A 14,250-nucleotide genomic window follows, 5' to 3' on the forward strand; every position below is an offset into this window, starting at 1 on the left:
CAGAGAAACTTATGAACTCATGAAATTGTTCAGAATTCACAATTTTTTTTTAATTTTGTTTAGATTCATCAGGCAAATGTAAAAAAAAAAATAGAAGAAGAAGATGAAGAAAGAAACAACGATAATGAGAGAGAAAACAAGTATTTTTGTTTAATATAACCAAATATATACTAAATCTTTGCCAAATATCGGCAAATCTAATAAAATATTCCCAGCTAACCTATTAATTGTACTTTTCTATATGACACAAGTTCTATCCGAAACTTTTGATACTAATTTCGTCATTACATATCACCCATTATGCCAACAAAACTACAAGTTTTACTGTTATTGGTATGTAGCTAATATCATAAGTTTTTTTTTTGGTTTTAAGCAAATTATCCCTATATTAACTAGGCAAGGAGCCCGTGCGATATCGCACGGGAACTTATTTTATAAAGAATATATTATAATCTATAATTTATAATTTTATATGCCTGATAAAAAAATTAAATTTTATAAAAAATTAAATTTAATTTTGATGATTAAAATATGATTTACAAAGTATTCATATATATATATATATATAGTTTTTTTATAAACCTTAATGTTCCCTTTAATTTTTTTATCAAAACACATATTGCATACAATTGTGTCTTCATCCTTTTAAAGTTTTTTCATACATTTTTCACATGATAGTTATCTTCAACCACTTTTTGAACAAAATGCAATTTTTTTTGCATGATATATAATTTTTTTTCCTATTTAAGACATAATATTAAAGTTATTAGTTTATAATTTTAAACAATTATAATGTATATGTTGGTAATTGTTATTTTGTATATTTATCTACCTGCTTTATTTATTGAAAATGAATATTCAGAAAATTGAATATTGTAATAAATATATGTTGATTTACGTTAATATGACCCGTCTCATTTATAATATATTTTTTTAATTTTTGGGAGAGTTCTTATAAAATACCAACACTTATTATATAAACTAACACATTACTTAAATAAAACCAATATTTTTTAAAGCAATCCCACTTTGAGATGAAAAGACACCTTGTTTAGATGAAAAGTTGCAACTTTGACATTATTTAGAGAAAATATACATTTTAGACATTGTGACAATTATTTTTTAAGAAATGCAATTTTTTATGATGAATCATATCCTTATTAATTATAAGCCTTTAACCAAAAAAAAAGACGTATTTTAAACATTTTAACAACTTTTTAAAAAGTAATGCAATTCTTAAAAACCAATGTTCATCTATAACTATATTCAATCATAAAAACTCATGGACATGAACTATTTATATTTTTTTCAAAAATCTATATGAATAGTCATAAATTTTCAGATTATAAGTAATTATTTTAAAATGGTACATTTACAATATATTTTAAATAGACCCATCATTAAAAAAAGCACCCTAATGTGTTATGAAAACCTACTTAAAACATATACAAATTTACAATGAAAAGACTTGATTCTTTACCCTAAATTTTAAATAATGAAAAACACATAACCTTTGGATGTGGGGAAACGTTCTTATGACGAATAATCTAAACATTTTTTACAATTCTTTTCAATAGTTACGTATTGAAAAGACACAATTTTAATATTAATTGGGATTACTTTTAAATAATTATAAACACATCTTAAGGATTTAAATATAGAGAATTTTTACTCCCTACACACCAAATCTCCCATATTTGCACTCCATACCATATTTCCCCCAATTTTCTTTCCTCCATCATTATCATTTTCCCTCTATTCTATGGTATCCCACTTTTTTTAGTATATTGAGCTAATTTGCTCTTAAATATATATTTTTATGATGAAAAGATATATTTAAACAAAATTTTATAATTTCAGTAGTTTTATGTTGAAAAGACACAACCTTACATGTTTTATATTTCACATGCATGTTTTCTGAAAACAATTATCTTTTGGCATGAGAATTTAATAAATGTATAAGCGTGAGTGGATTTACATGAATGGTTTTATTGTGAATAAATCTGTAAAACTGAAACTCTTGTTACATTTAGGTGATTAAAATTATAGATAATCATGTTTTGTTTAAAGAAGATCAAGCGTGTACTTGAAATTGTTTTTGTACTGCACGTCTTTAATTTTTCTGGATTGACGGTTACCAACGAAAAGTTGTGAAAGTAAGCTTTCACATATTAAAATGCATATGCATGTTGACACAAAAAATAAAAAAGTTCATGTGCATAAATAACAAGTGCAGTTTTGTTGTCACCATGTAAGTAAACGTTTCCATGCTCGAATGAATGCACTAAACCTTTTGATTTTAGTAGTTAAAAATTATAAAGGTATTAGGCGGTGATGTACTGAATTGCATTGCATGTATGGTTTTACGTAGTTTATTGTTCCATACGTATTGGGACACATTTATATATAATATTTATTAATTTAAAATATTATATAAGTGTAATATGTCTTTTTTTTTAACTGCTATATAAGAATAATGTGTCAAATTTAAAATACTTCCACTACATTTTGAGAATCGTTAAAAAAATTTATGCAGTTTTTAAAATGTAAAAACACACATCTTTTTAGATAAAAAAAAAAGATAACTTCTACAAAAATTATGATAAAAGACACATTCTTGGTGCACTAAAAAAAACACATTCTTATGACAAGGTTTAAGGGGAATGTAGTGAGAAATCTATTCATCAGAAATAAAATTAGTAAGAAGCGAATACATATAATGTTACACTTTATATATAAAATTGTTGTTAAAAAAATGATACCCTTTGCTTGTAATTTTTGCTGAATGAAACAATTTTCAAAGTTGTAAATGATACCCAGTATCTCTCTCTTAATATGGATGGAAATACAATTTAGAAAAGTACCTTTTAGATGTGGAGATAAAGCGACATGGATTATTAGTTTTGAATCACGATTATGTAGAGATATAAACTCAAAAATCTGGATTGGATGCTTTTACAAAATATACATATTTTCTGAAATTGAGGACATCAAACATTGTACAGACAAGTATAGTAGCATTCAACGACTTGGCAAAGTCTTTTTATTTGATCAAATTGTGGAAGAAAAACCTAATTTCGAGAACACATATTGTTCTTCCAGTAACATCATCGACACCGTTGGGACATCACACAAAACAAAAATCTAGATCTACAGAGACTAACCTAAATTCGAGAACACATATTGTTCTTCCAGTAACATCACCATTGCGACATCACACAAAACAAAAATCTAGATCTGCAGAGACTGTAATCTGTAATTCAAATGACCATATCAGTGGGAGATTTATATTAACAGAAAATTTATCTCAAAACGTTATAACTTATAAGTAACAATTTTTAAATCGTACTGGTTCAAAAGACAATTAACATGGATTCTTCTCAATAAACATGAAGAGAAAAAGATGGTACTAACGTCGTTGTTCTAAAACCCATTGATATTCAATTAATGGAATCTAGTGAACACCCACAAATCGAACAAGACGTAACTTTGATTAATAAGAACTCAGAAGATGTAAGAGAACAAATGGAAGGAGTACAATATCAGAGAGGATGCCATGTATAAATAAATCTTTTAAAGAGGTGCCATTGTTTCGTTAAAAAAAAGAGAGGTGCCATTGTTATTCGAGGGAAGGAGTTGGTTCGGGAATGACAAAAGATGTTCTTTGCTTTAATAAACGAAGACGTCATTTTCTTATAGAAAACTAAATCTTGTCCGTTTGATTGTAGAATTTAATCAAGCCTCACAATTAGATGCAATTTTTTCCTATATAAAATGATAACATCAACGGTTAACAAAAAAAAACAGGTTTGCTAATTAAGAGATACATGAATAACAAATAAAATTTTGTGTTTGATTTGTTTCTTCAAGATTTTTAATTATGATTTGGCAATACACACAATTTCACAACCCTTTATATAAAGAGTTAAAGGTTGCAATGATTAGTAAACCACACCAAAAGTTGCAATGGTTCATCACTAAAGTTTACCACTATGAATAGTTACAATGGTTTATCATAGTTGTAATAGTTCATTTGTAAATACTACAATCACCAACATGTACAATATTTTCCTGATATTTAAAGTTTCGGACGTCTTAATATCAAATTTTGATTGGTTTAACAATAGCAACAATATCAGGAAAATCACGCAATAACATGAATGGATATAAACAAATTTCTATGTGTGGAAAACAAACATTAAGTTAAGACTAATGATTTCATTATTTAGTTTTGGATTTTTAGCTATCCAAACACGTAAAACTCTTCCTAATATTTTTTTGTTTATAACGCTTCATTTGAATGTCTTTTAAAAATCTGTATCCATGTAACTGCTTAGAACTTTTTTTTCCACCATTTTATTATTATTAGTAGATTAGTGAAAATTTAAATTTGAAAAATGCATGGGAAGGACTATTTATAGATTTTTTAAAATCTATTTGAATAGTCAAAACCCTTCAATCTGAATAGTGACATTTTTCTAACTCACAACTTTTCACTTATTATAATATACTTATGAATAGTCACAACTTTTAGACAATTTTTAGAAGGACACAACCTTACAACATAGAACTTTTAGAAAAAACACAATCCTCTACGCATCTTTTTCAAAAGACACAACCTTTCAACATAATTGAAGTTCACAACCCTATGAATTAATTGAAAAAGACACAACCTTAGAAATTAATTGGAAAAGACACAACCTTACAACATAGAACTTTTAGAAAAGACACAACCATTTACATTTTTTTTTCAAAAGACACAACCTTTCAACATAAGTGGATTCACAACCTTTGGAATTAATTGGAATTGCTATTATTAGTAGATTACGGAAAGGAAATTTAATACTTGCACTCACGTTTTTTTGAATGAAGTATCTACATTTTTTTTGGTGAGAGAATAGTGTATACCTTCATTGATTTACCACCTGCCTCTCGTAGAATAAAACCACCCTTAATAGTATAATTTCTCTGTTTTTCACTTCTATGCAACAAGACAAAAGAGAACAAAAAGTGCTTTCGTAGGACTGTAGTCATTATATATTCGGTCTAGATGGTGGCTTTGAGTGCTTTCATCGTCATATTCTTCGTCTCCGAGCCCAACAAAAAAAACATTATGCAGATTAAAGAACACTAACCTCAAATATTTTGGATATATATTTTTATAAATGTGGGAAATGGGAATTGATTTGATGGGAAGATGAAAACAGATGGATAATTATCCCTCCGGGGAATATTATCATGCAAATACCAAAAGAGAGGTTAAATGGGCTTAGTTATAATGTCAAGGCCCATTAGCCCAAATCAAGAGTTCACGGTTGTTAAAAAATCCAACAGGTGGAGATGGATACGAGCTGGAAGCTGGAACAGTCGGGGATTTAGGGTTTCAACGGGGACTCAATTGCTCGACTCTCCGATCCCTTCTTCTCCGGCCAAACTCCGTCGGAAAATTTCTCCTCCTTCGTCTCAGCTCAATTCACGTTACAGCTTCGTTCAGGTTCGCAATCTCGCTCACTTTCAGTAGTTTTATTTATCTCTTCAGCTCAATCTTGTATTCTCCGTTGGGTAGTATCGAATTTCGATCTTAGGCTCCTGAGACTCTCTTATTGCTGTGCTTCAAAACTCGGTGATGAATTTTGGAACACGATGATCAGGATTAGTTCGTCTCTTACCAACTATAGCTTCGTAAGAGTAAAAGAATCTGTGATAGAGAGTTAGTAGATCACAATTTGAACACGATGATCAGTATTTTTTTTTTTTGTATTATTGTGTCATCACAATGTTGATTTCCCATATCTTAATCCGATCTTTAAGCAAGTTCAGAGGTTCTGTATTAATGTTTTGAATTTAAAAAAAAAATAAAACTTTTTACTTCAAGGTGTGTTGAGGAAGAACTTGGGCTTAAGTACACAACTTGGTGGGAGAGATGAATCACGGCCAACAATCTGGTGAGGCAAAGCATGAAGATGATGCTGCTCTTACTGAGTTCCTTGCCTCTCTCATGGATTATACTCCTACTGTAAATTTCCAACTTTTTTGCTGTTTAGAAAATTTTCAGGCTCTCTCCAATGGTTGAACCCTGGGTGTTGATTGAGCTTTGGATTTGTTACTTTCTTTCAGATTCCTGATGATCTAGTGGAGCACTACTTGGCTAAGAGTGGGTTTCAGTGCCCCGACGTACGATTGTAGGTATTTCCGTCTTGTTTTGTGTGGTACCAGCTTAGTTGCTATATCTTCATGTTTTGAGTTTCGAATGGCAGTTTAATCAGATGTATTGGTTAGAATCATCTCAGATGTTCTAGGTTTGTGATTTGTGGTTGAGGTTTACGTCGGGCCTGGAAAATAATACTCTTCCATGTTGGATTTTAGTTTTTCCTTATATACTTTTCCTGTGGAAATGGTATGATCTTGAATTCCAAGTTTGTCTACGAGTGGAAAAGATTGGCACTTTGATTATATTTTAACATCCGATTGTATGTACGGAAGAATGATGGGGTTCATGTTTTGTTTTTCGACTTAGCATTGGGATTTTGAGATGTCCGGTTTTTATCCTCTTTCATAATCTTTTCTCTGTATATATTCTTGCCAGTTCGTGCTTATAGTTTTGTTTACTGGTTAACAGAATAAGGCTAGTTGCTGTGGCTACACAAAAGTTTGTTGCAGATGTTGCAAGCGATGCTCTTCAGTAAGTTTTCGTTCCATTCTCCAAAATTTTTTAATACCCTTTTTCATAGTTAACTTGGACCAATTGAAGCGGCCCTTGTATAACCTAGATTTTCCAATGAACGTATTGACTTAAGGTTCTCAGTAATTCAAATTAAATAAGTTATAAACAGGCACTGCAGGGCTAGACCAGCACCAGTTGTGAAAGACAAAAAACAACAAAAGGTAACATCTTGCTCATTTTCGTTTTTGTTGTTTCGACTTTCGACTTTCGATCATGTCATGAATATTAATTTATTTTTTAAACAGGATAAGCGTTTGGTATTGACAATGGAAGACCTCTCAAAAGCTCTGCGTGAGGTAAATAATTCTTCTTCTCTAAGTTCATGTTTCTAGTGGTGACTTTGACCCAGAGACAATGTAAAGAAAATGTAGATGGCTTGTGTCTAGTGAAGCTGTAAAAGGTAGAAAATGACATAGAAGTAATACAGTATCACATAATCAACATAGAAAAGGTTTTAGAAGCATGCCCAACTAGTTCCGGTATTGTGGGTTGCAGTAGCTCAGGCAGTAAGGTTACTCCATCTCATCTTAACTAGCAGTGGATAGCTAACCAAAGATTAAATTCGGTTTGGCAGTATGGTGTGAATGTGAAGCATCCAGAATATTTTGCTGATAGCCCGTCGACCGGAATGGATCCTGCGACAAGAGACGAATAGCAACCAGGAAGTCTTGATCGTCTTTCACAGTATGGATGATCGTGTGTGAGTTACTTGATTTTCTATTGTGTTTTAGTTGAAACAAAACTCTCTCTTCTTCCTAGTCATCGATTACATGTATATCATTCCTCTTGTTGTTTGTTTCTTGACTTGTATCGCTCGTGTTATTGAGTTTCATACCATGCTTTTATCAAAATATTGATCAGAACATTAAACAAGAAACACAATCTTGAATGAAAGACAAACAATCAATACAGCAAATCCTTATTACAAACATTAAAAACCCATTGGAGACTTGATTTAAGTTCATAATCTCCAAACACATAACCCATTTATCTTTGTAAACTTTGAATCTATTTATGCATTTCGATAACAGAAAATGCATACGCAAGACAAATGATTTCACAAGTAAGAAAACCTGACGCTGAAGCTAAAGCTTCAAACTGAGAGAGAGACCTCTCTTTACCACCCGAACATTGTGTTAACATCAACATATCCATGCTGAAAACAATGTTCGAGAAAACGTCGCCATTCTTTGGTTCTACTGGTGTAACGATGTCTACTATTATTACTTTTCCTTTTTCTGGAAGACTCTTCCAACAGTTCTTTAGAATCTTTACACAGTCTTGGTCTGTCCAGTCATGTAATACCCGCTGCCATTAATTTATCCATCTTAGTTCGTAAATCATGGTTTAACCATGAAATTCTATATATGTTAACATGTAATTTATACATTCAGTTGCAGTGTATATATAACTTACTTTCATGAGGATAGCATCTCCTTTTGGAACTTCTATAAACATATCTCCGGGTACATGCTCCACTCCTATAGCGATTTTTGTAAGATAAATTAAATAGAAAAGAAACTTATTGTCGGAATAAAACATTTTCAGCATCCAACTTGTTAAATTAATCAACTAGTACTGTACCTGGATAAGAAGGAGCATTGGCTAAAACCATGGTTAAATCGAAATTGATACCCTTGATTTGAGGATACTTGGAAGTGACAAGGTTTAGTACGGTGCCAAGTCCTCCTCCAATATCCACCAAAGTATTTACATCTTCGAATCCTCTGTAAACTTCTAAAATTTTCTTCATAATGATGGTAGAAGATTCTGCCATTGCATGGTTAAGCATACCAGCGAATTGCTCATCCAAACCGATGTATTCGAATAATGGCATGCCATGAGCTGAACTAAACGCATCTTTTCCTTCTTGTATCACACCCTTCAGATTATCCCTATGCAAAAATAAGTGTCTCCAATTGTTCATTGAAACTAGAACGTGTGTATATAGATTATTTTATCGTAATTTTGATTAATTAGAAGGCTAGGTTTAGTTGATGAGGATCAGCCACTTATTCGGCTTATTCGCAAATAATGGAGTACGTATACGTACCATGTCTTGAAAAATACTTGGCTATTGAGCAACATGAAGAGGGACATGAGAGTACCCGAGTCGTCACCACGGGTTAAAAAAAGCGTGCAAACCGGTTCAGCTGCATATATCCTTCGGGTCTTCCCGGTTAGATCGTTTTCTCCAGTTTCGACTGTACGGCATTTCAAGATCGAATGGCTGACAAGTAACTGTAACATCCGGTCTAGTAACATAGGCGCCTCTGGGTTGGTGGGCTTGGTTTGGAGACCAGAAGCTATCTCCGAAGATGAGAGCCATGCGCCATTGCCCATGGCAGCAATCGTGTCGAAGACGCCAAGCTCCAACGCAGCTTTGAAAACCATGGGGAAAGCCAAATTGGTAGCGATCTTCAACGCTTGCATGGTCATCATTTCTTCGTCACGCTGTATACAGTAAGTGGTTAAGGGTTCTTGAAGATGGTTTGCCATTCTTGTTATTTGCTTGAAATTTTGAAGAAGGTAGATAAACAAAGGTAGAGATGGGAAGAATCGTGTGTTTAATATTTATATTTTCGTGTTCTTTTATAGGGAGAAATCTCAAAACCCATGTGTACGAACATTTGGTTTGGTGACCGATGGCCCAAACGTTATCCAAATATTTTAACAAAAGCATTATCTACACGTGGAAGAAGGATAGGATATTTTTGGGATTCTCAGCTTATCCTTTTGCATGGGAATTAACAAAAGCATTCTCTGCAAGTGGAAGAAGTTCACATCATCATTAACCCAAAAACACACTCTGGATTTCTTAATAATTTTTAATTATTCAATGTTACATAAGAGACCTAGTTAAAAGATACCAATATTTTTGTACTCCAATGAAAGTCTCTTATTTATGGATTCTTAAGAAAAAAATTAAACATTGTTTACCGGTGAAAAAGAGAATCGGCTTTGGCTTGCTCTCTCGACATGGGTTTCAAATTTACAGAAGAAGCACCAATCGTCGCGCACACCTGTTAAACAATACATAGGAAACCAAAGTTGAAAGGGCATAAAGAAAACCAAACGAACGAGTTTGAAGCATTGATTAGCAAAAGATAGAATTCTACATTCATTCATTTGGCCTCTCTCTAGTAGGTAAGCAACAAGAGGACGTGTCCATGATAGAAATTGTAGAATCACATTCGCAAAACAACTGAAAAAAGAAATACATATTCAAGAGGGGAGGAAACAAAAGCAAGTAAAGCAACTCAATCAACCAGATCAGCACAAACTTGTTTCCACAGTTTATGACTCCACATGGAGCCAACTCCGGATTTTCCCAGTTAAAATATTTAACACTCTTCTTCGTATGGGAAAAGAACCTGCAGAAGATGCAAAGCAAGAGTACAAGTAAGATTTTCAAATGGTCGTTCAACCAAAAAGAGTATCAACATAAGAAGAACAAAGGAAAGATGATAAAAACGAGTAAACGTAGCATCTTCACATAACCAATTCAACTAAAGAAAAACATGTGATATGAAACCCAATACCAGGGAGAGCAAGAGCACTTAAGATTCCTGTCTGGTCAGGTTGACGCGGAGGCTGCTGACTCACATGCTCCACACCTCCAAAAGCAACATTCATCTGTGCAAGAAAACGTCTGAGAATCAATATCATATACGTAACTCATAGCTCGAACTAGGTTTGATCTGTGAAAGACAAAGAGTTTAAGCGAATTATAAAAATTTTAACCTAAAGTTAGAAGCTAACTTGTTCAATTAGCAAAAAAATCCAATTACAAGAGTATCAGTTGAAATCAAACAAGTAAAGACAACATCTTTAATGACCCTTGAATCCTTTTTCGATATCAAAAGGCATAAAAGTATCAAAGCTGACAACAAATCTATCTTATTACACAACACAAACTGCTGCAAGTAACACTTTGTTTCTGTAAAGCCAAAAAAAACTGATATATAAGCATTAAGAATTAAACAAACACAGAGCATTCAGAGAGCCAATATAACTGAATCTTAACAAGCAAATCGCACCAAGATCAAGACTTGCACATTTTCTCAAAAAAACGATCTCCATAACCCACCACCGACAACATCAAAACAAAGCCAAAGTCACATCCTTTTTTGATCAATCTTCCATTGAAACCCCACATGCAGAAATAGAGAAAGAATCAAGCTTTTAACACATACCTCTTTGATGCGAAAGAGATTGAGATGAAAACGGCCGACTAGTTCTCGAGGCTGTCTCTGTGCCGTCGCACAACAACTTCTCCGCCAAGCGCCAAGACGGACGCCTCCTCCTCACTTTTGCAGAAATCAGGGACGAACCTAGTTGCAAAATTGACGCCGTTAGCGACATAGAAGAAGAGGAAACCGATGATGAGCTTCAGTGGTCCGACGAGGAAGAAGACGAGTTTGCTTCGTCGAGGAAAGCACCGTTTTCTTTTCCTATCAACACGTGTCCAACAAGAGACGTCTCTTCCTTCCCCTAATTAAGAACCGTTCCTTATCTTAATTTTTTTTAATTACTAATTACCCTAAGAAACACCCATAAGAACCAGCGATAATAATGTTTTTAAGAGCATGATTAATGTATGTCTCTTACGATAGAGTTTTTATCGTAATATAAGATACAATCTCTTAATTTTTAACTAAAAAAAAGCTAAAATACATCTTTTAAATAAGAGATATAAGAGATTTTTAGTTTTTTAAATTAAAAACTAAGAGACATATTTTGAAGGAGAAGATAGATCAAAAAATCTGCAAGAGTTATGGGAAAAATTCCTTGAGACAGATCTAAATTCATATATAAACGAAGTGTCAATAACCCTCAGGCCAAGGCATGCCAGACACTAACCGTGAAGAAGCAAACAATAGAAGTCAAAATTTAGCACAATTTTCATATTCCTTCCTTTTTTTCCCAGAGAGATTCATTACATGCTTAAACTCCAAAATAAAACCAGACATTTCCTAAGATTCTGATGATCCATTGTTGGTTATGATGTATGTAAAAAGTTAAATCTTCTCAACTTAATAACACCATGATAGTGAATTAACAAAATAATAGTGTATTCATAGAAAAAGCCATAAGCAACATTTACCCCCAAAACATTCAGCCCATAACCAAATCACTTGATATTAGTAACCCCAACTATAACCATAACTAAAAACCTTGTAACAATTTGAAGATCTCAGGAGCACATAACCATAAACTTAAGTGGGCCAGAAAGGCCCTCAAATGGCCCATTAGAATACAAAAACCAAACGAACCTTATTTGATCGTATAAATAGCGGGCGGGCTTTGGAAAACCCTAAGCGTCGTCGATTGCCAAAGCCGTTCTCTCTCTTGTGGCTGTAGTCTCGACCTGAGAAGATGAAGGTACGTAGAGACGGCAAGAATAGTCTTATAGTTTCATTGATTTTCTCTGTCTGCTCACTGTGTTCATGTTTCCGTGTTTCAGTTTAACGTCGCGAATCCAACCACTGGTTGCCAGAAGAAGCTCGAGATCGACGATGACCAGAAACTGTAAGTCCCTGTTTCATTTTCATTCTTACCTTCGTAGATTTCACGATAGGTTATTAGAGTATAGAACCGTAAATCAAATTGTTGGTTTAGTGTTGGTTTAGTCTGGTTTAATATTCAATTGTAAACCAGTGAATAAGCTCACTATATAAGCTCACATGTAACCACTTTTATCGTTTATCCAAAGTAGAAAGTTTGTTATGACTTCATCTCCTTCCTCGATTCATGAACACTAACATAGGTTATCTGAACTATTCTTCTTCTGATTGGTATTTGACGATGTTATTGTGATATTATTACATTGGAATCTTATTCTATGTTTCGTGTCTGCTCAAAAACATGTCTGTTTTCTAGTTTAGGTTTTATTTTCGATGGATATTAGTTTAATTGAGCTTAACATTTGTTAATGCAGCCGTGCGTTTTATGATAAGAGACTCTCTCAAGAAGTCAGTGGAGATGCTTTGGGCGAGGTTCATTTTCATCTTATTTAAATTTATAATTTCAAAGAAAATGATCAAATTTAATCAACTGTTTTATTTGCAGGAGTTCAAGGGATACGTTTTCAAGATCATGGGTGGGTGCGACAAGCAAGGCTTCCCGATGAAGCAGGGAGTTTTGACTCCAGGCCGTGTTCGCCTTTTGCTTCACAGAGGTAAAATCAATCATCTTTACATCTGTATTGGTTTGTCTGTTTTGATGTGGATTTAAACAAGATTGTGTGTATTGATTGAGCAGGAACGCCTTGCTTCAGAGGACACGGAAGGAGGACTGGAGAGAGGAGAAGAAAGTCTGTTCGTGGTTGCATTGTCAGCCAAGATCTCTCTGTTCTTAACCTTGTCATTGTCAAGAAGGGTGAGAAGGATCTTCCCGGGCTTACCGACACCGAGAAGCCAAGGATGAGGGGACCTAAGAGAGCTTCCAAGATCCGTAAACTGTTCAACCTCACTAAGGAGGATGATGTCAGGAAGTACGTCAACACTTACCGCCGCAAATTCACAAACAAGAAAGGTGAGAGAAGATCAAAAACCTAATCTCCTGACTTACTTTTGGTAATTAATTACAATGGTCTCTGAGACTTGGTTTGTGAAACAGGCAAGGAGGTGAGCAAAGCCCCTAAGATCCAGAGGCTTGTGACTCCCTTGACCCTTCAGAGGAAGAGAGCTAGAATCGCTGACAAGAAGAAGAGGATTGCTAAGGCTAACTCTCAAGCTGCTGAGTACCAGAAGCTTCTTGCCTCAAGGCTCAAGGAACAACGTGACAAGAGGAGTGAGAGTTTGGCAAAGAAGAGGTCTAGGCTCTCTTCCGCTGCTGCCAAGCCTTCCGTTACTGCTTAAAAAGCTTGAGAGTCTGTCTCTGTTCTAGTTTTGTTTTCTTTAAAAAAAAAAGTTAGTTGGAGTTCACATTTCTGATGTTTCATCCATGATATTGGTACACCCTCCACTTTGGTTGGACTTGTGTTTCTTGATTTATTCTCTTTTAGTTGAAAGACCACCTTAATACTCGATTTATGTTTCTCATTTTAAATTTATGATCAAGGTAGTACTCTATTTACATAGTTTGTCTATCTTTAAGAAAATCAGACATGATGCTTACCATCCTAATGACTTTGTGGGTTTTGTGAAAAGTATCAGACAGCTCACTCTTCAGTCACAGGTTACTACCATCTTTATGACTTCGTTGAATAAAGCCTTACTTATCCATTCTGTGACTGTGACTGTGAGTATATTCTTGGAGTATACCGAAATAAGCAATCTGTAACTAATTCACGGTTAGTCTGATTAAAGCGAGAAAGTTGACATCAAAAGGGTTTGTGGCGCGGTTGGCTAGCGCGTAGGTCTCATAGCTATTCAGTGATCCTGAGGTTGAGAGTTTGAGCCTCTCTCACCCCAAATATTTATTTTTGTCAAATTAGGAATATGCGCATGCATATGTTAATTCATATCAACGGAAATGGTAAAGCATTACAATTTGACCGTGTCTAACAAAAGAGCTATCAT

General features: G+C 33.8%; 4 protein-coding genes across 5 annotated transcripts; 2 read left to right on the top strand and 2 right to left on the bottom strand.

Annotated features, from left to right (window-relative positions):
- The first annotated feature begins 5,328 nt into the window (after positions 1 to 5,328).
- Positions 5,329 to 7,601, top strand: LOC106317215 (transcription initiation factor TFIID subunit 10). The gene is made up of 7 exons (XM_013755069.1): positions 5,329 to 5,494; positions 5,876 to 6,016; positions 6,118 to 6,182; positions 6,620 to 6,682; positions 6,834 to 6,885; positions 6,970 to 7,020; positions 7,299 to 7,601. The coding sequence occupies exons 2-7, from the start codon at positions 5,924 to 5,926 to the stop codon at positions 7,377 to 7,379; spliced, it is 405 nt and encodes a 134-aa protein (XP_013610523.1). The 5' UTR covers positions 5,329 to 5,494; positions 5,876 to 5,923; the 3' UTR covers positions 7,380 to 7,601.
- Positions 7,590 to 9,343, bottom strand: LOC106317199 (caffeic acid 3-O-methyltransferase-like). Of its 2 annotated transcripts, none has more exons than XM_013755051.1 (4): positions 8,778 to 9,338; positions 8,309 to 8,619; positions 8,141 to 8,205; positions 7,590 to 8,032 (listed from the first exon to the last, which is right to left on the bottom strand). In XM_013755051.1, exons 1-4 carry the CDS (start codon positions 9,221 to 9,223, stop codon positions 7,733 to 7,735), a joined length of 1,122 nt encoding a protein of 373 aa, XP_013610505.1. In that variant the 5' UTR covers positions 9,224 to 9,338; the 3' UTR covers positions 7,590 to 7,732. The 2 variants fall into 2 exon arrangements, with proteins under 2 accessions (XP_013610505.1, XP_013610511.1); XM_013755057.1 differs by having other exon boundaries at positions 7,908 to 8,010; positions 8,778 to 9,343.
- A 63-nt stretch (positions 9,344 to 9,406) lies between these two features.
- On the bottom strand, positions 9,407 to 11,224 carry LOC106329277 (ubiquitin carboxyl-terminal hydrolase 18-like). The gene is made up of 6 exons (XM_013767912.1): positions 10,921 to 11,224; positions 10,260 to 10,360; positions 10,009 to 10,098; positions 9,844 to 9,929; positions 9,665 to 9,747; positions 9,407 to 9,487 (listed from the first exon to the last, which is right to left on the bottom strand). The coding sequence occupies exons 2-6, from the start codon at positions 10,358 to 10,360 to the stop codon at positions 9,407 to 9,409; spliced, it is 441 nt and encodes a 146-aa protein (XP_013623366.1). The 5' UTR covers positions 10,921 to 11,224.
- Positions 11,225 to 12,027: 803 nt separating this feature from the next.
- On the top strand, positions 12,028 to 13,800 carry LOC106322754 (40S ribosomal protein S6-1). The gene is made up of 6 exons (XM_013760883.1): positions 12,028 to 12,109; positions 12,192 to 12,256; positions 12,666 to 12,723; positions 12,797 to 12,905; positions 12,989 to 13,261; positions 13,346 to 13,800. The coding sequence occupies exons 1-6, from the start codon at positions 12,104 to 12,106 to the stop codon at positions 13,585 to 13,587; spliced, it is 753 nt and encodes a 250-aa protein (XP_013616337.1). The 5' UTR covers positions 12,028 to 12,103; the 3' UTR covers positions 13,588 to 13,800.
- Positions 13,801 to 14,250: the final 450 nt, after the last annotated feature.

The sequence above is a fragment of the Brassica oleracea genome, chromosome C1 (genome assembly GCF_000695525.1).
Source record: "Brassica oleracea var. oleracea cultivar TO1000 chromosome C1, BOL, whole genome shotgun sequence".
NCBI lineage: Eukaryota > Viridiplantae > Streptophyta > Magnoliopsida > Brassicales > Brassicaceae > Brassica > Brassica oleracea.